The 17043-nt window shown below is 33.7% G+C and overlaps 1 protein-coding gene across 1 annotated transcript in view; it reads left to right on the top strand.

Moving 5' to 3' along the window:
- Positions 1-17043, top strand: part of LOC129229266 (uncharacterized) — a 163244-nt gene that overhangs the window by 131901 nt on the left and 14300 nt on the right. The window contains exon 19 of the mRNA XM_054863575.1: positions 16067-16116. Within this exon, the coding sequence (XP_054719550.1) occupies positions 16067-16116 (50 nt within the window). The remainder of the gene's footprint in view (positions 1-16066; positions 16117-17043) is intronic.

The following is a 17043-nucleotide window of genomic DNA, read 5'->3' as shown; positions in this document are numbered from 1 at the left end:
GGTTAGTGTGAATCTTTATCTTTTGAAAAAGAATTCGCTTTTGTGAAGTTTTGTTGAAACTTTTAAGGGGCAAGGAGGGTTGATTAAGTTTAAGGTCAATGGTTATTTCAAAAATGGAAGGGCACGGCGCTCTTCTAAACAATCTTGGGGGAAACACTCAGTAAACCTGTCCTCTTTCCTTTTAATATTTTCAAACATATTGTAAGATTATGTTTTTAAAATTTCAATGTCGAAAAATTCCGAAGAAGAGTCGTCAGAATCCCTATAGTAACTAAATGTAGTTTTAAATTGTGACAAGTATGCTTCAAGTTTTAAATGCTTCCAAATGAGATGAGTCACTACTCTGATCCTCCTACTCTCTCAAACGTGACCAAAGATAGTTTTGCGTTTTTTAATAGTTCAAAGTCGAATGGTTTTCTTAGGGAGCTCAAGATGCTCCCCTGTTCCATCAATTTTACCATTCTAAAATTGCATTTCTAAAACCTCCCATTTCGGAGAATTACTGGGAAGAACCCCCGACATTCTATTGTAAACAAAAATAGACTAAAATGGACTTCAATTTTGAAAAAAAAAAAAGAAGGAAGTTAAGAAAACAAAGTTGTAAGGGAGGGGGTCTTTTCCCTCTCCTCTAACTTTACCGAAAATTATAAAATTTCGCTTTTTGACATCAACTCTGAAAATATAGCTTAGAATTGAACTAGAACCCCTTCGCCCGATTCTTTTCTCCTTAGACCTATATAGATCAACCAATTTCGAAAAAATTCAGGGGGGATTTACCTGATTCCTCCCTTTCCTCGAGTCCTTCCTATGTTGTCAGTAATGAAGCCTAAAGATGTGCCTTATCAGACGTATAATCATTATAGTATCCTTTCAATGTACATAAAAAATGTGCCAGTGTTAGCTTTATTTTACGTTTCACAATTTTCTTTTTTTAGAACTTTGATTTAGAAACTTAAGGGTCATTCTCCAGAATGTTTTGTCCAGAGCTTTTGAACAATAATATTTTTGATTTTCAAAACCTTTTGTTTCCTTAGCTTCTTATTCTTCTTAACTTCTACGTTTCACAATTTTCTTTTTTTAGAACTTTAAAACTTGATTTAGAAACTTAAGGGTCATTCTCCAGAATGTTTTGTCCAGAACTTTTGAACAATAATATTTTTGATTTTCAAAACCTTTTGTTTCCTTAGCTTCTTATTCTTACATGAAAGTGTTACCTACTAAAAATTCCCATAAACAATGGCCCAGATAAGTTCCAATCATTTAACTCATAAATAAAATTTTTAAAAACCTTGTTCACAGAACTAAAAAAAAAAAGAAAAAACTTTAAGCGTTTGAAAATAGAGGCCAATTTAATATCAAGTAGTACTTTTGTTGATTGTGCAAACAATGAGCTATTTTAATGATTAATGGGAATTGAATATTAAAATCTCTTAATTGAAGTATTGCTAAAACTTCAGGTATTCTTGTAGTTCTAATTTGTATTAAAAATAGTGTAGTATCAATATATTTCCAAATTAGTAAATTTAAGAACATACTGGTACTTTATAATTTTAGTAGACTGTCTAAAATTGATGTATTTCCCCTCCAGCATTTATTATCCCTCAGAAATGATGACAATGATAAGGTCTGTCAGGTAGGTGAGGAATTTTCTATTAATATAGGCCTAGTGGATACACTTTTCAGGGGAAAGATTTTTTCTTCGTTGCTGCAATATGCATATGTAAAGTATAAGAAAACATATGCACTTCTTTTTTTACATGAATTTACATTCCTGAAATTCATGTATTCAAGTCAATGGAGGTGAGAGTTCAGAATAACCACACTTGGTTTTTAAAACAAAATCTATCTTCTTGCTTTTCAACAAAAATTTCACGCCTTCTTTATGGCTGGAAATGAATAAAGAGACTCCCTTGTATCATGGGAAATAAAATGGGATGTCATTGCCACCATCTGTTAACGAAGAATGGGGTCTTTGGGTAACAGACGTCAGAATTTATTATGTGACGTCATTCCTTATCCTACTTAAATGAACTAAAACAAAATATTAAAAGTTAATTATACTTAAACAATTAGTATTTGAGACACTTGTGAAAATAAGTATTTACTTTTTATTAAACAAGTTATTAAGTATAATAAACAGTTCCACCTGCTGTGTGACATGCCACGGAGGTGAGAATTCACATGTAGTGAGCCAAAAACATATTAAAATAAAAATTATCATTAAAAAAATTGTTGGCAGGTTTAAATAGATACATTTTTAATGAAATTAAAAAACATTGTTAAATGAATTGTTCCTTAAAGTTTTTACTGTAAATGGCGTGTGACTGAAAAGTTACACATTTTGAAGAATAACCTTAAAGGAAAATAAGAACTATATATAGCGGTAGTTTAATGTCTTTGCTTGACTCGGAAGTATTGAGCTCCGGTACTGTTTAATTTAACTTTTTAAATTTACATAGGTGGGCCAAAATATTCTTTTGCCGACTGGGCCAAACTTACCCAGTCCGCCCCTGACTATATATATTAAGCATTGGAAGCCTGGAATCATAATTTAATTAGAAAGCCCATCTACTAACGTCTTAGCCCTTCTTTAAACCCTTTCCAATAATCTTCTTGAGATAAGGAGACCAAAACTGAACATCTGGAAGAACGTATGTTCAGAATTTTTCATCCAGAAGCTCACATTTCTTTGCATTGAAAAAGGTGTTCCTTGTAACACCAAAACACGTGTCTGCAATATTTTGCAATTTTTGTGCTTTATGACGTTGGATTACTGATTTTTTGTATATATTATCGTATATTTTATGAAGAACTGACTTTTTACTGTATTCTAGAAAAAAGACTTATTATTTAATATAAATTATGGTTATAAATCACGAAATCAATGATTAATAGGAGAGAAAGACATGAAATAAAACAGGTACTTACATTATTAGGCCGAGGAGTCAGTCACCTTTCTCACCTTTTGAAAATTTGGTTACTTTTAGTCACCTTTTGCAACTTTTGTCACCTTTCTCACCTTTCTTGAAATGTCTTAGGATTTTTTTTTAAATAATTAAATCCTTGAAATGTATCTGAATGATAGCTTTAGCAGTGAAATTAATTAAAAAAGTAGCATTAAATATGGCCCCTCCCTACCTTGTTGTTTAAGAAAAATAGCTATGCTACCGGAAAATCCAGGATTTTTTTTTTTTTTTTGCTTGCAATTGCACCCTATAAGCAGAACTAGTCTTTCTATCCCCCTTAGACCGTCAGACGCATTTTCCGCAAGTCTCCTCTAAACTGCATTTTGTTTCCTGTCGTGTTTCTGGCCATAGAGTTGTTCGACTAAAGTTCAGGTGTGCAATTTGTTTCTACACACTTTGTTGAGTGAGCGGTCATCGAATGCAAGTTGTCTTCCGTGTTTATCAAACGTCATCTGAAGTCTCTGAATCTCACGCTCATATCTAGCCAGGCATGTTACTTGCTTGTTTTACTTTTACTGACTTCGAAAGTCGCGACTAAGCAGCCACAAGCGGTTCGATTTGAAAAAGGGGTGATGGGTTAAGGAGGCGTGCCTTGATGTCTTCTTTGAGCACGGAATAGTGAAAGGTTTTGGTTTGTGTTTATAGTTTCACTTTGTGTTTGCACAGAAATGGTTAGTTTGGGTTTTATTTTTGCTGCGCAAGTGCGAAGTGAACTTGGTCTGTGTAAACATTTCTTAACATTTTCCTTTTTTGGTGTGTCTCAGAGAATCTCCGAAATTTTTTTATTAGGTTTCAATGCTTTATATGGCTAGTTCCAGTAAAAATAAAGCTTTTAGAAGCATATGCTAGCTAAAAGCTTTATTTTATGTAACGGCGAGATTGATTTTATTAAAGTACGGTTTTGACATGGTTAGGTAATATAATGATTTGGTTCTTCCACATTCATTTTAAAAAGCTGCTGATTTTATAATCCAGAGATTTTATAAGTGGCGGTTAGTGTTTATTTATTTATTGAATTGGAACAAAAAACTGCTGTAAACCTATTTGAAACAAAATGCACTACGACAGTATTTTTGATAAATGTGATATTATTTTCCTAGATTCAATAAGGAATAAAGTTGTGTTTAAAAAAAAAAGAAAAGAAATAAAAAAAAAACAGTCAACCAACGCATCTAACAAATGAGTCCCGATTGAAAAAAAAAGTACCCTCACATAGTTATCTTTATCACCCCTATTTTTATCAAATCAGAAGAGACCATGACAGTATTCTTGCTTATTCGGCATTATTTTTTATTCCTAAGCATGATAAGTTGGGGATTGTAAATTGACTAGGACCAGTCTAGCTGGGCCCAGAGCCTGTTGCTGGTCGTCACATTTGTATTTGTAATTATTAATAACTTGATTTAACACTACATTTTTTACCTCCCATGGACATGTCATGGAATATTTTCAGAGCTTGCTAAAAAAAATAAAAAATAAATAAAACAAGAAAGAAAAAATCATAAACGTTTTAAGGCATATGAAATGATATTTTTAGTTTCATACTTCAACATCATTTTATTTTTGCATTGTAAGTACAATTATCGTTTTGTTAAAGTCTGATTTTTCAAATTGGTTTTCTCAGTTATTCTCTACTTTCAAGACTTTCGATTTAATATTAATGCTTTGTATTTACTAAGAAAATTGTAAAGAAATCTTTACAAGAAATATATAGGCTATTTTGGTAAAAATCAGTAAAAAGGGGTAATCCTTTTCCGTTTTTTGAGTTCTTAACAAATTGCTTTTGGTCACCTTTTAGTTACTTTTTTGTCACCTTTTAGTCACCTTTGTTTTCAAATTTGTCACCTTTCTCACTTTTTTTAAAGGCCATCAGCAGTCCTCGGCTTGCATTATGCACATAAAAGTATTATAATAGCAATGAACATTAGATATAGTAAACTCAATTATAATTTTTAAATGAAGATGATGATAGTTCATGCTGTGCGATCAAACTGTTATCAGTCATCTGACAGCACATGCACATCAAGAAACTTGTCAGAAGAAGAGGAAGAAGGAATGATAGTTCAACTTCGGCATTTTAAATATCATCTGGGGGGGGGGGGGTTTGGTGGATCAGTCATCTTTATCAGAAAGGATGTTATCTTTGGTTGCCTTAGTTTTTCCTTCTTTAAAACAAGTAAATTGTTCTAAGGAGCAGATGCAAGGTGATTAGCAAAGGTAATGGAACACTGATATACTCATATTCTGGACACTCATATTCTGATCTTGCGTCTCCGACAGTTTTAGCATTTCTTTTGCATATATGCTCATTTTGTTAAAGATGTCAAAAGTCAGTTTAGGCAGCTCCCCCTCAAGCTCTTCATCTGCTCGTTTTCTGCCATAGCGCACAAGCCTTCTCCCACTAGGTGCTCACCAACACCACTTCCTTTTGAACTGCTTCACAATGAATGTCTTCAGGACCAAAGCCTTCACAATCATGCATGTCAATCACAACTTAACTTTCATTGGTTATCTGTGTTTTCATTGCCTCTAATGATGTCCCTATGTTTTGCAATGAAGAGGCAATTGTTTTATTAAGTACTGCTTCCAGTACTCTTTTAGGATGAAATTTTCTTCACTGTTTATTGCTTGCACAAGGTTTTGGCAACACTCCCTTGTATAAAGGACTTTAAATGCGTTAATAACTTTCCTTAATAACACTTGGGTGCCATTCTATCTAATCAACGTTCATATGTAGAATGAAAAAAAGCAAAGAATCAGAGCGGTTATGTGTGCGAATACACTAATTCAAAGCAAAGCGTTGTATAGACTAGTACAGTGTATGAACTTCCACTTACGGTGATGTTAAAGGGATATAAATCCATTCACGAAACCAATATTTAATTTCAATAAAACACATTCTAAGGCTCCTCGACTCCTTCCCAAAAAAATAATGGTATTGCAGGCGAACAATTTACGTCTGCAAAAAAAAAAACATCATTATTTATGAAATATTTGTGTTATAGCCATTTTACGTAAGTCGGATCGCGTTGTAGCGGGATCCAGGGGCGGCATTTCAACATTTCATTTGGGGGGTCGAGTTTTTTAAACATGAATTTTCTCATTGTGGAATAAAATGTGAGTATATTTTTTTTTTTTTAAGTAAGGTCATTAAAGAAATTCAAATTCAAATACCCACACTTTTAATTTATTTTATAGTCAGCTATAGCAGAAAAGATCTTGATACTACCGTTTCTAAAGTAAATTTTTAATGCATGATTTTTGGAATCCAGAAGAAGAGGAAATCTTGGTACTATATTCCGTCAATATCCAGCGGCATGCTCTTGGCAGTATACAGTGGCTCCCAAAAGTGTTCGTACACCTACGACTTTCAGTGAAATTGGCATCTATCCATTGGTTAGAATTAATATTTTGGAACAGTTGTTTAATTATAAGATCTATGATCAATTTTCAACAAATGTATATGACATTTTTTTAAAAAAGTATTAAAACTTAATTTTTTAAAAATCAAAAACCAAAAAGTACCGCAAATTCTATCTCACAAAAGTCTTCGTACACTTAAAAAAATGTCTATATACTATTGAATAATCTAACTTTTTATTAAGTTAATATTTAGTAAAATATCATGCAGTATCAACAGCACCTTTTAAACGTCTGGCAAAAGATTTTTTTTTTTTTTTTTTTTGCGTAATTTCTGAGCAAGTGTTCAGCCACACTTCGAGTTACTTTTTCTAGCTCTATTTTCGTTCCAAGACCGTATTTTTGTAATCTAGCCTTTAGATATCTCTAAATATATTACATTAAGCTTAAATCTGGAGATTGAAGGGGTATTTTCTAAACTTTAGGACAATTATTGATTGAGGCACTAGACGCAAACGTTGAAAACCGTGTGCTTCTTATCGTTATCTTGATAAAAAACAAAGTTGTTTCCGATAACCAAATTTTTGGCTAAGAGTTTGAAATTGGTTTTTAAAATATTTAAATGAATAGAATGATTCATTATTTTATCAAAAAATTCCAAACTGCCAAGTCCTGATGCTAATATGCACACTCACACAAGAAAACCTTCACCGTCCTGATTAACTAAGTTCTTAAGATTTAGTTCCTATTTTTCCTCTATTTACAATTATACAAAAATGTTAAATTTATATTTATTTGTAAGTAATGCGAAATTCCGAAACATTTTGAGCTTATTTATCACTGATTTTGCGACGAAAAGCGTAAGCTTTCTGTTTTTCGCACAATTTCTGCGGGAAGAGGTCCTATTTAATCCAGCTAATCAGAGAACTTGGCGAGCAATTTTAGATGAAAATTAAATGTAAAATGTTTCATTTAACTCTTCAGAAACTTTTACAGCACTCACATGTGTATTTTTCATAAATTTTTTAACTTTAAATCTCCAATCACGCTTGGTCAACTTCGCCGGTTGACCTTTTCTTGCCTTGTTTTCGGTCCGATTCCTTTCTCTAAAGCATTTTATCAAGCATTTTGTTATAGAATGGAATAAATTAACTAATTTAGAGACATTTAAAACTAATTTACCGCTTCCGTGAAGAAAAAATTCAAATTTCGAATGGTGTTCGTTGTTTTTTACGAATACCAGCCATTTTAAAGTAATAAGCACAAAATTAAGGAATAAATAAATTTAAAAAAAAGCCAAATGACTTTTAAAGGTCAACACAATGCAAAAATAATAAAAAAATGACATATGATATTTTTAATCACGAATTTATTCAAAAATATTTGAATGTACGATGACTTTTGTGATGTGTTATTTCTCTGTCTCTTCGTTTTTTGATCCATTTCAAAAAGATAAGTCAATATTTTGAATAAACTACTGAGTTTATTTTAGAATGACATAGGAATGGGGAGAAAAAATAATAAACTTCATATTCGAATTCAGTTTCGCGTTATTTTGGTTTTACTAAAAAATTTCAAAGTGTACGAACACTTTTGGGAGCCACTGTAGCTGAAGATGAAAGTCTCGCTTGTCCCATCATGCATCAAAAAAAAAAAAAATCTAACCTTCTGAGACACGAAAATGATCTTTCACAGTTAGCTGAGTTGATTGGAATCGGTGAAAAAAATAGTTGAAGCCACAAAGTTATGTTAGAAAACGCATCTTTAAAAATTTTCTCTTTAAAAAAAAAAAAAACATGCAAGTTTAAAACTTGTGCTCTAGTCTTCATTTTTCATCATTGAAGTACACTGGCTCTTCGCAAAACAATTCTTTTTGCTTCGTTCAACAACTTTTACTTGTAACTGAAATATTTTATTTATCTTGTTCAATAACCTGCACATATAATATTGAACTTAGATTTATCACTAAATCTTGTGTTAATTTCATTAGAAACTGAATGAGTCTATTATTTGATACAAAATATTGAGTCAATCATTTGACTTTGCATCATCATGTGGATTTTTGTCACTTTTTTATTTATTTATTTTTTAATATGGCCAATAAATCCAAATTAACAAGAAGCTCTTAATAGGAGCTCGATCAAGAGTTCTAGCTTTAACTTTCGAAGACCATTTTGTACCTCATCCAGCAAAATTATCTGTTGATGCACGAATTTTTTTCAAAAATAGCGTGTCTTTTGTAAGAAGTTTCCGTGAAAGTATACAATGTATTGAACTGCTCAAATATGCCTCTTAACAGGAGGAATCAATGTTCACTCACTAACTGAACGTATATTTAAAATATGAGCGCAACAATGAACTCAAAATACTAAGAAACTTCTCGTAAAAATCGGGCCAGTCACACTGCACTGCCCTTTCACATTAGAAGCAGAAGCATCATCTTAACACTGCACTTACAAGTATGAGGCATTTAAACCATATGAGGAAATTTCTTCTTTAGTTGAAACAAACTTATTCTCCATCTATTTTTTTTTTTTTTTTATTATGAAAGTTCTGAAAATGATTCATGAATTTCAAAGTTTTTATCCAAATAGCGAAAAACACTTGCTCGTGGCTGGACAGGTCTCGAGTTTCATCAACTTTTACTAAAGATCTGCAGATTTTTTTTTTTTAACTTCCTATTGCATATGATCACTGATTTGCGCGTAAGGTAAATTGAATTTCCTGATTTCTTAATATTCTGCGCAAAATATTTGGGGGTGCAACCGCCCCCTCTTGCTCCCCCTATTTGCCGCCCCTGGCGGGATCCAACTGTATTCTGAATTAGGATTTACCAATCTTCTGTACAAAGGTAAAAGAACTTCTTTAGAATTTTGTAAAATATATCTATTGATAAAATACAACGAAACCTCCCTGAGCAGCCACCTGTTTTCAGGGGTCACCCCTCTTAACGGCTAAATTTTTTAGCACAGATTTTTTAGCCCATAGACTTAATGTTAAAGACACCCCTAGCGACGGCCACCCAACCCTTCTGAACGGCCTCCGAATGGATGTGTCCATCCCAATTGTTCACGAAAATTTATTCACTTTCTGTTTTTAATCTACAGCCATTCAGTATAAGGAGGCTTACAGCAAATACGGCCTTCAGTTCAAGTCTTATGGGCTGAAAACTAATTCCGATAGTTTCGGAGTAAAAGTCTCACTCATACTAATTTTATTTGTTGTTCCATGTGTATGTGCAATCTGAGTTGCAAACAACAGTGCTGAAGATCATTTTTATGAATCTCAAGCAATGTATTGAAATTCTGAGCAATATGAGCATGGATAATCTGCGAGAGAAATAATAGTGTACGATTTCGAATTCTTATCAGCACCGAACAGCAATTGAATGCTTTGATATAATTACAGTGCAAACTGAGAAAAACGTCTTCTGCTCAACAAGTCAGCAAAAATAAGCATTTTTATTCAAATATAATAGAAATTTTGGATTGGTTTAAATTAACTTATCAATTTGCTATATGCATAATCAAAATTTCTTTGAACAAAAACATTTTTATACCTTTCAGGCACTAATTCAACCTTTGACAATCAATTTACTAATACGTTTTGTAATCATTAACAAACTCAATCTTCAAACTGAAGTGATTTTGGGGTTAAAGATAAAATAGAATAGTACTTTTTCTGACATTTAATTTTCATTTTCAATAAACTCTTGTCAAATTTATTGTGATTTTATTTAATAAACCTTAACATAAGAACAAAATTCTACTTCCCCCACATGCAAACACTTTTTCCACTACCTTTTTATCATCAAAAAATGACAATAACGTTTGTTAAGTACAATTTCAAAAATTTAACAAAGAAAATTCTGTCCCTAACATTGTTGATAATTTTCTCAATAAGTTTTTAGTTTTTAGGAATTCAAACTAAAAATATTTCCTGTGAGGAGTCCCAGAAACCCTCGTGCCAATGTTGTTGATGTTGATGATGTGTACATGCTCATATTTTATCATTCAATAAAATTTGGAGTTTCATTTGGAAACTTGAGGACTTCCCCCTCCCAAAAACTTTTGTTTGGGATCACAATGGGGCAGGGCCGCGTCAAGCAAGATTGGCCCGTTGTGCAAATGTTATTGGAGCGCCTTTATGCTCTGGCGTTCGAGGAAAATATAAAGTGAGGTTTTGTAGACAAATATAAAATAGAAAAAAGTACGTTTGGCATTTAATTTATGCAAAAAATAATGTGTGAATAATAAATTTCGCAATATGGTGTAAGTTTTTGCTTCATATCTCGAAATTATTCCGAGTTCAGCAGCTCCTCTGATATGCTAATAATGCATTTTGGAAGAAGAAAATATTTTAATATCTAAGTTAAAGCTACTATCTAATTTTTAAGTGAAGAACAATTAATAAAACTTTTATGCCAGTCAAAACATGACAACAGGAGCAGTGGCGCAACTAGAAAATAGTTTTAGGAGGGTACAATTTGAAAAAAAAAATCTCTTTTAATAAGAGGGGTCCGCGGGTTCTCCTCGGAAAAATTTTGAAACTTAAAGTTTTAAAAATGTAATTTTAGTCTATTTGTAGTGGTGTTATGGGGGAAATAGGTACAAGTGGCTCCGCGGAAATTTATAGAAGCCTTAAAATATGATTTTAGGCCATATTTATTGACGTAAGAAAAAGGGATGGATGGAACTCTGGGATCCTTGCGCTGCTTCGTATGCTCAACCTTGTGAAATTACAGACATGTTGAAATAACATTCATGGCTCCACAAAGAAGAAAAATGCTAATTAATTAGCATCATGTGTTTTCAGTGTAAAAGATAGTGCTTTTGAATAACATATTCAGACACAACAAGGCAATACTTTTTCCTTAAAGATAGGCAGCAAGGAGGATTGCTTGTTTTAATGAGCAGTATTATTTCACTTCCATTTTTATAGAAAAATGAAAAGTTCAATTTTATTTTTCCCCCTCATTTGGAGCATTTTTGATTGGTAGAGTCCGGCGCCTTTTTGACTCTGGCACCGCTGTGCGCCACACGACCTTGCATATAGGGACGCCGCAGCCCTGCCATGGGGGGAGGGGAACTGTTTGCACCAGATGCTGCATCTGCACCAAAACTTGTGTTGAACAATGAATGCTACTTAATGACAGTAATGCTTTGATTTCCCTTCTGAATTACTAGGTTTAGATTTAGTGTTCTAACCAAATATTGCATTCGATTTTTTTTTTGGGGGGGGGGGAGTTAAAACTGGGGTATGAGTGAATGAGTTAAGATCACTGTTACAAAGCAGTTTATTTTGGCTTTTTTTCTACCTTGTTCTATCTGAAGACTGATGCTATGTGAGGTCAGTTAACAAAAACATAGTATGACCAATTTGTCCAAAAATCAATCACTATTTTTAAGATATTGAAATTAATGCATACCAAAAAAAAAAGAGATACAAATACAATACAAATACAAAAGTGACGACCAGCAACAGGCTCTGGGCCCAGCTAGACTGGTCCTAGTCAATTTACAATCCCCAGTGAAGATCAATGGCCCTCTTAAAACTGTCTACTCCTTTGCTCATTACCACCTCTTCCGGTAAGCTGTTCCAAGGTTCCACTACCCTGCTAAAATAATAATTTTTCCTAATATCCATGTTAGCCTGAGATTTAAATAGCTTAAAACAATGACCCTTGTCCTGTTTTCAGTGCTAAACTTTAACCCCGTAACATCTTTCGTTTTAATAAATTTAAACAGCTGAATCATGTCCCCTCGGTCTCTTCCTTGCTCAAGACTGTACATTTTTAGCCTTCTAAGCCTGGAATCATAATCTAAGTGGGAAAGTCCACTTATTAGCCTTGTAGCCCGCCTTTGAACCCTTTCCAATACATTAATGTCTTTCTTAAGATAAGGAGACCAAAACTGAACAGCATACTCCAAATGGGGTCTTACCAAACTTCTATATAAGGGCAGAAGAACTTCTTTAGATTTATTTGAAATAGATCTATTGATAAACCCAAGCATCTTATTGGCTTTGTTGCTAGCATTGCTGCACTGTTGGCTAAACTTTAAATCCTGACTTATTAGGACCTCCAGATCAGTAACTTTGTCTGCCTGAGTAATGACTGAACCTTGCAAATAATAACTTGTACACTTATTTCCATGCCCTAAATGTAGCACTTGACATTTCCCAACATTAACAGCCATACCCCATTTATCAGCCCACTCCGTAATATGATCTAGATCCTCTTGCAGCTGATTTGCTTGTTCTTCATTTTCTACAGTCCCCATAACTTTGACATCATCAGCAAAACAATTCATGTTCCCAGAAATATTTTTGTGAATATCGTTCATAAAGACAATGAACAAAACAGGCCCTAACACTGATCCTTGAGGAACCCCGCTTAAGACCTCACTCCAATTAGAATAATTTCCCCTTACAACTACTCTTTGTTTCCTTCCAGTCAGCCAATTTTTTACCCAAATGAAAGTTTTCCCTCCTATTCCTATATCAGCTAATTTGCTAAGTAGAGCAACATGCGGTACCTTATCGAAAGCTTTTTGAAAATCAATGTAAACAACATCTACAGGCTTCTTATTGTCCAAAGCCATGGTAACTTTGTCATAGAAATGTAATAAATTAGTTGCACAAGATTTACCTTTCCTGAAACCGTACTGAAAACTAGTCAATAGATTATTAGTCTCTAGAAAATTTACTATCTTAATTTTCATCATTGTTTCAAAAATTTTGCAAACCACCGAAGTTAGACTCACAGGTCTATAATTTCCCGCACTCCCTTTAGACCCTTTCTTGAAGAGCGGTGTAATGTTAGCCAGCTTCCAGTCCTCTGGCACTGTCCCCGAATTATAAGAAGCATTGAAAATGTTTGCGATTACATCTGCTAATTCCTCTGCACATTCAACTAAAATTTTCGGATAAATATTATCTGGCCCCGGAGCCTTAGTCTCTTTAATTTTTTTCAAATGAAGTAAATCGTCATCCCTGGAAAATACAAAGTCCTCAAGCTGTACTATAGCTTGTGTCTTGTTGGTGTCAACTGTTGAGATACAGTTATCGTTAAAAACACTCGAAAAAAGTTATTAAGAACATTAGCAATATCACTATCGTCCTGAATTAAAATTCCGTGCTCATCAACCAGTGGCCCAATATGACTATTTCAAACTTTCCCCGAATTAGCGTATGCAAAAAACCTCTTGGGATTCCTGTTTATGTTATCTGCCAGTCTTTGCTCCAACTCTCTTCTCTGAATCCGTACCAAATACTTAAATTTATGCCTTGCCTTACAATATTGGAGCCTATCTGCACTGTGACCTGTTTCTCTAAACCTATATAAAGCAGCTTGCTTGTAATTTAGAGCGTCTTTAGTTTCCCTGAAGAACCACATTGGCCAAATTTTAGTGTTGACACCCTTTCTCCTAAAAGGAACATGATCCCTAACCGTATTCGCTAGATTTTCCTTAAACTCTGCCCACTGAAGATTCACATCGCTATTGTCCAATCCAGAAGAAAAAACTGCTTTCAAACTCTGCCGAAGTGCCACAAAGTCAGTATTTCTGAAATTGGGCACAAACCTAAAATTCTCTACTTTGTGCATATCAAATTTAATCCCAAACCTAATACTGTTGTGGTCACTATCTCCAGTGTGTTCCCCTACACATAACCCCTGAACAGAGCCTTCCATGTCGCAGAAAACTAGATCTAAAATCGCGTCCTGTCGAGTACCCTGAGTTACAATTTGATCTAAGAAACAGTTACCAATTACTTTCAAAAAATCCTCTTCTCTGCTATTACTATGGTAAAAATTATTCCAATCAATTCCTGGAAAATTAAAATCTCCCATTATGATGACTGACCCCTTGCTAGAAATGTCACTAATAATACTAAACATCTGTTCGTCTTGACCCTGGCTTAAGTTGGGTGGCCTATAAATATTCCCCAAACGTAGTTTTTTGCCCCTATTACTAATCAACTCCAGCCAAATCATATCAATCTCATTAGGTTTATCATTAATTACCAATTCGTTGCAAATTAAAGTGTCTCTGACATAAAATAAAACCCCACCACCTCTTTTACCTACTCTATCTTGTCTAAACAAATTATACCCAGCAATAGATAATAAATCATCATCACTTTCGGTAGCCCATGTCTCGGTAACTCCAATAATATCCAACCTCTCGTCTATAATTATGCTTTTCAATTCTTCCATCTTGTTCCTAATACTACGAGCATTTGTATAAAAAACCTTAAGTAAGCCCATCTTACTTTTATTTAATGCTGCACGATTGTTTGAATCCCAAGTGTTAAAATCTTTTCTCTTATTAGCCACCCTATTTCCGTTTCTACTAAAATCCCGATAGTTAGTACCCTTTCGAATTCTGCTCCTTAAACCATGCCCCCCATTCCAACTTAGTTTTTTGATTCTGAAGCCTCTAAAACCAAACCACTAACCATTTTGACCCCTGTAGAGCTCAGATGTAGGCCATCCCTAGCAATCCAATCTCGTTTACATCTACTCCACACATCAATAAACCTGATACTACGCTTAACGCAAATTTCCTTGAGTACCAGGTTCATACACCTAGCCCGTTGGTTTAACCAACTCCTATGCACTCCATACCTGGAAAGCAAACCAACCACTTGGACATTTGCCGAACAGTTGGTTGCTTTGTCCAACAGGGAATCCCATTCCTTTGTAAACTCATCATTGTTACTATGGCCTACATCGTTAGTTCCTATCCACAAAGTAACTACATCCTCTTTATTAAATACCCCCTTCTTTTCAGCAACCCTATTTACATCTCTCACCCGAGCCCCTGGCAAACAACATCTAGCCACCTTACGTCTAACTCTGCCTATTGAGTTTCCCACCTCACGCACCATTGAATCTCCCAAAATTATACCCTTTAGATGAATTTTAATTTTTGCATCTGGAATTCAAATTATGTTTTTCGCAATCACAAGTGCGTGTGTGTATGTAAGCGTGTGTGATTGTGCTGTGTGCAGGCATGAATGTGTGTGTAGGTGTGTTGTGTGTGTGTAGATGTATGTTTGTATGTGTGTGTAGGTATATGTGTGTAGGTATGTGTATGTATGCGTGTATGTGTAGTGTGTATGTATGCATGAGTGTAGGATATGGACGCAACCTGGAGATGGTTTTCATTGCAGATGCAGCACCGTGACGAGTCGGTCGACGGTGGTGTTGCAGAGGGAGGCGAGGGAAAATAAAATCATAGGAATTCAAAATAGCAACAGTGAGAACAATAAGCAATGTGATTGCTTAAAAATTGAAGAAAAAACTTTCAGTTTGGGACTATTTAAAGAAAATCAGTCTATACATTCAAGGGTCACTGTGTAATAGATAAATGTGTGGTATTTATATTATCTAAAATGTTTTATTTATTAACTGTTTCACAATTGTTTTGAATCTCTTAGTAAGATTTAAAATCTGCTGCCCCAACTGTTCATTTGATGTATAATATTTTGCTTAATAAATGAAAATGTTGGGCATTTTAACTGGGTTTTCTGTTTGGTAGTTATGCAGTATTTTCTATTCAATGGCCTTATTAACTTTCTAGAGAACACCAGTTTTTATGGAAAAATGACTAGTATTTAAAAATTAGAAATTCTGAGGTAAGGAAATAATAGAAGAGTCTTATTAATCATTACTGAAATATTTTTGTCCCTAAACTATTTTAATTTATTTATTGATTCGTTTTAACCCCTTTCAGAGAGAAGAAAAGGAAATGCCAAGAAGGAAAGTAAAACAAACAGATGTATCGTAAGTATACTTTTCTATACTTAACAGAAAATATGAGATTGTAATGCTAGTATCTACTTCAGCATCTATTAGTTCAGGCTAATGTCCATTGAAATGTCATGAAACCTCCTTTTTGTATATGTATACAGTTGAACCTTCATATATCGAACTTCCACATATCAAAATTTTCTATGTATCAAAATCCCAACAAATTTCTATGTTCACTACATAGAAAAATTGTTTCTATACATCGAAAAAATATCTACATATCGAAAAAGATTTCGAGACATTCGTAGATTTTTTTTTTCTACTTTAGATTGTTTCTCATGAAAAATAATGGTTAGGGGAGAAAATTATGTTCACTAGAGGTTACTACGAAACTCATAAGGAATCTGGGGTTGAGGGTTGTGTAGATAGGTCGTTGTTTCGTTCTGGAGTTCTTAAATTCCCTCAAGTTTATTTCAAATACCTTAGTTGTAACCACTAACATTGTAAAATCAGTTTCAAGTTAGCCCTTTTGTCTGTTGATTATCATTCCTAGTTTTTTAGCTGCAGTAAAAATCATTCAAGTTAAGCAGATTGATTTTTTACTTTTCTCACAATTACATCGTCAAAACGAAAATCCCCTATTGTTGCGGATCAAGTTGAATTGCCGAAGAATGAAGATGTATGAAGGCCCAAAAATGTAATTTCTGTTATTATTTTAACTATTAACTTTCATTTAGTCCGATGCTCGTATAAATTAGAAATTAGGTTTCATACACGAAAATTGTAATAGGGATGAGCTTTAATTTTAATGTTTTAGGATAAAATAAGATTGTTTCTATATATCGAAGTTTCTATTTATCAAATTTTTTTTCCGGCAATTTGCTACTTCGATATATGGAGGTCCGACTATTTCGAGTCGAATTCCTATGATTTCTATAGGAATTCGACTCACTGATTACG

The sequence above is a fragment of the Uloborus diversus genome, chromosome 1 (genome assembly GCF_026930045.1).
Source record: "Uloborus diversus isolate 005 chromosome 1, Udiv.v.3.1, whole genome shotgun sequence".
Lineage (NCBI taxonomy): Eukaryota > Metazoa > Arthropoda > Arachnida > Araneae > Uloboridae > Uloborus > Uloborus diversus.
Note: the sequence above shows the minus strand (reverse complement) of the source record. Positions and strands in the feature narration are given on the sequence as shown.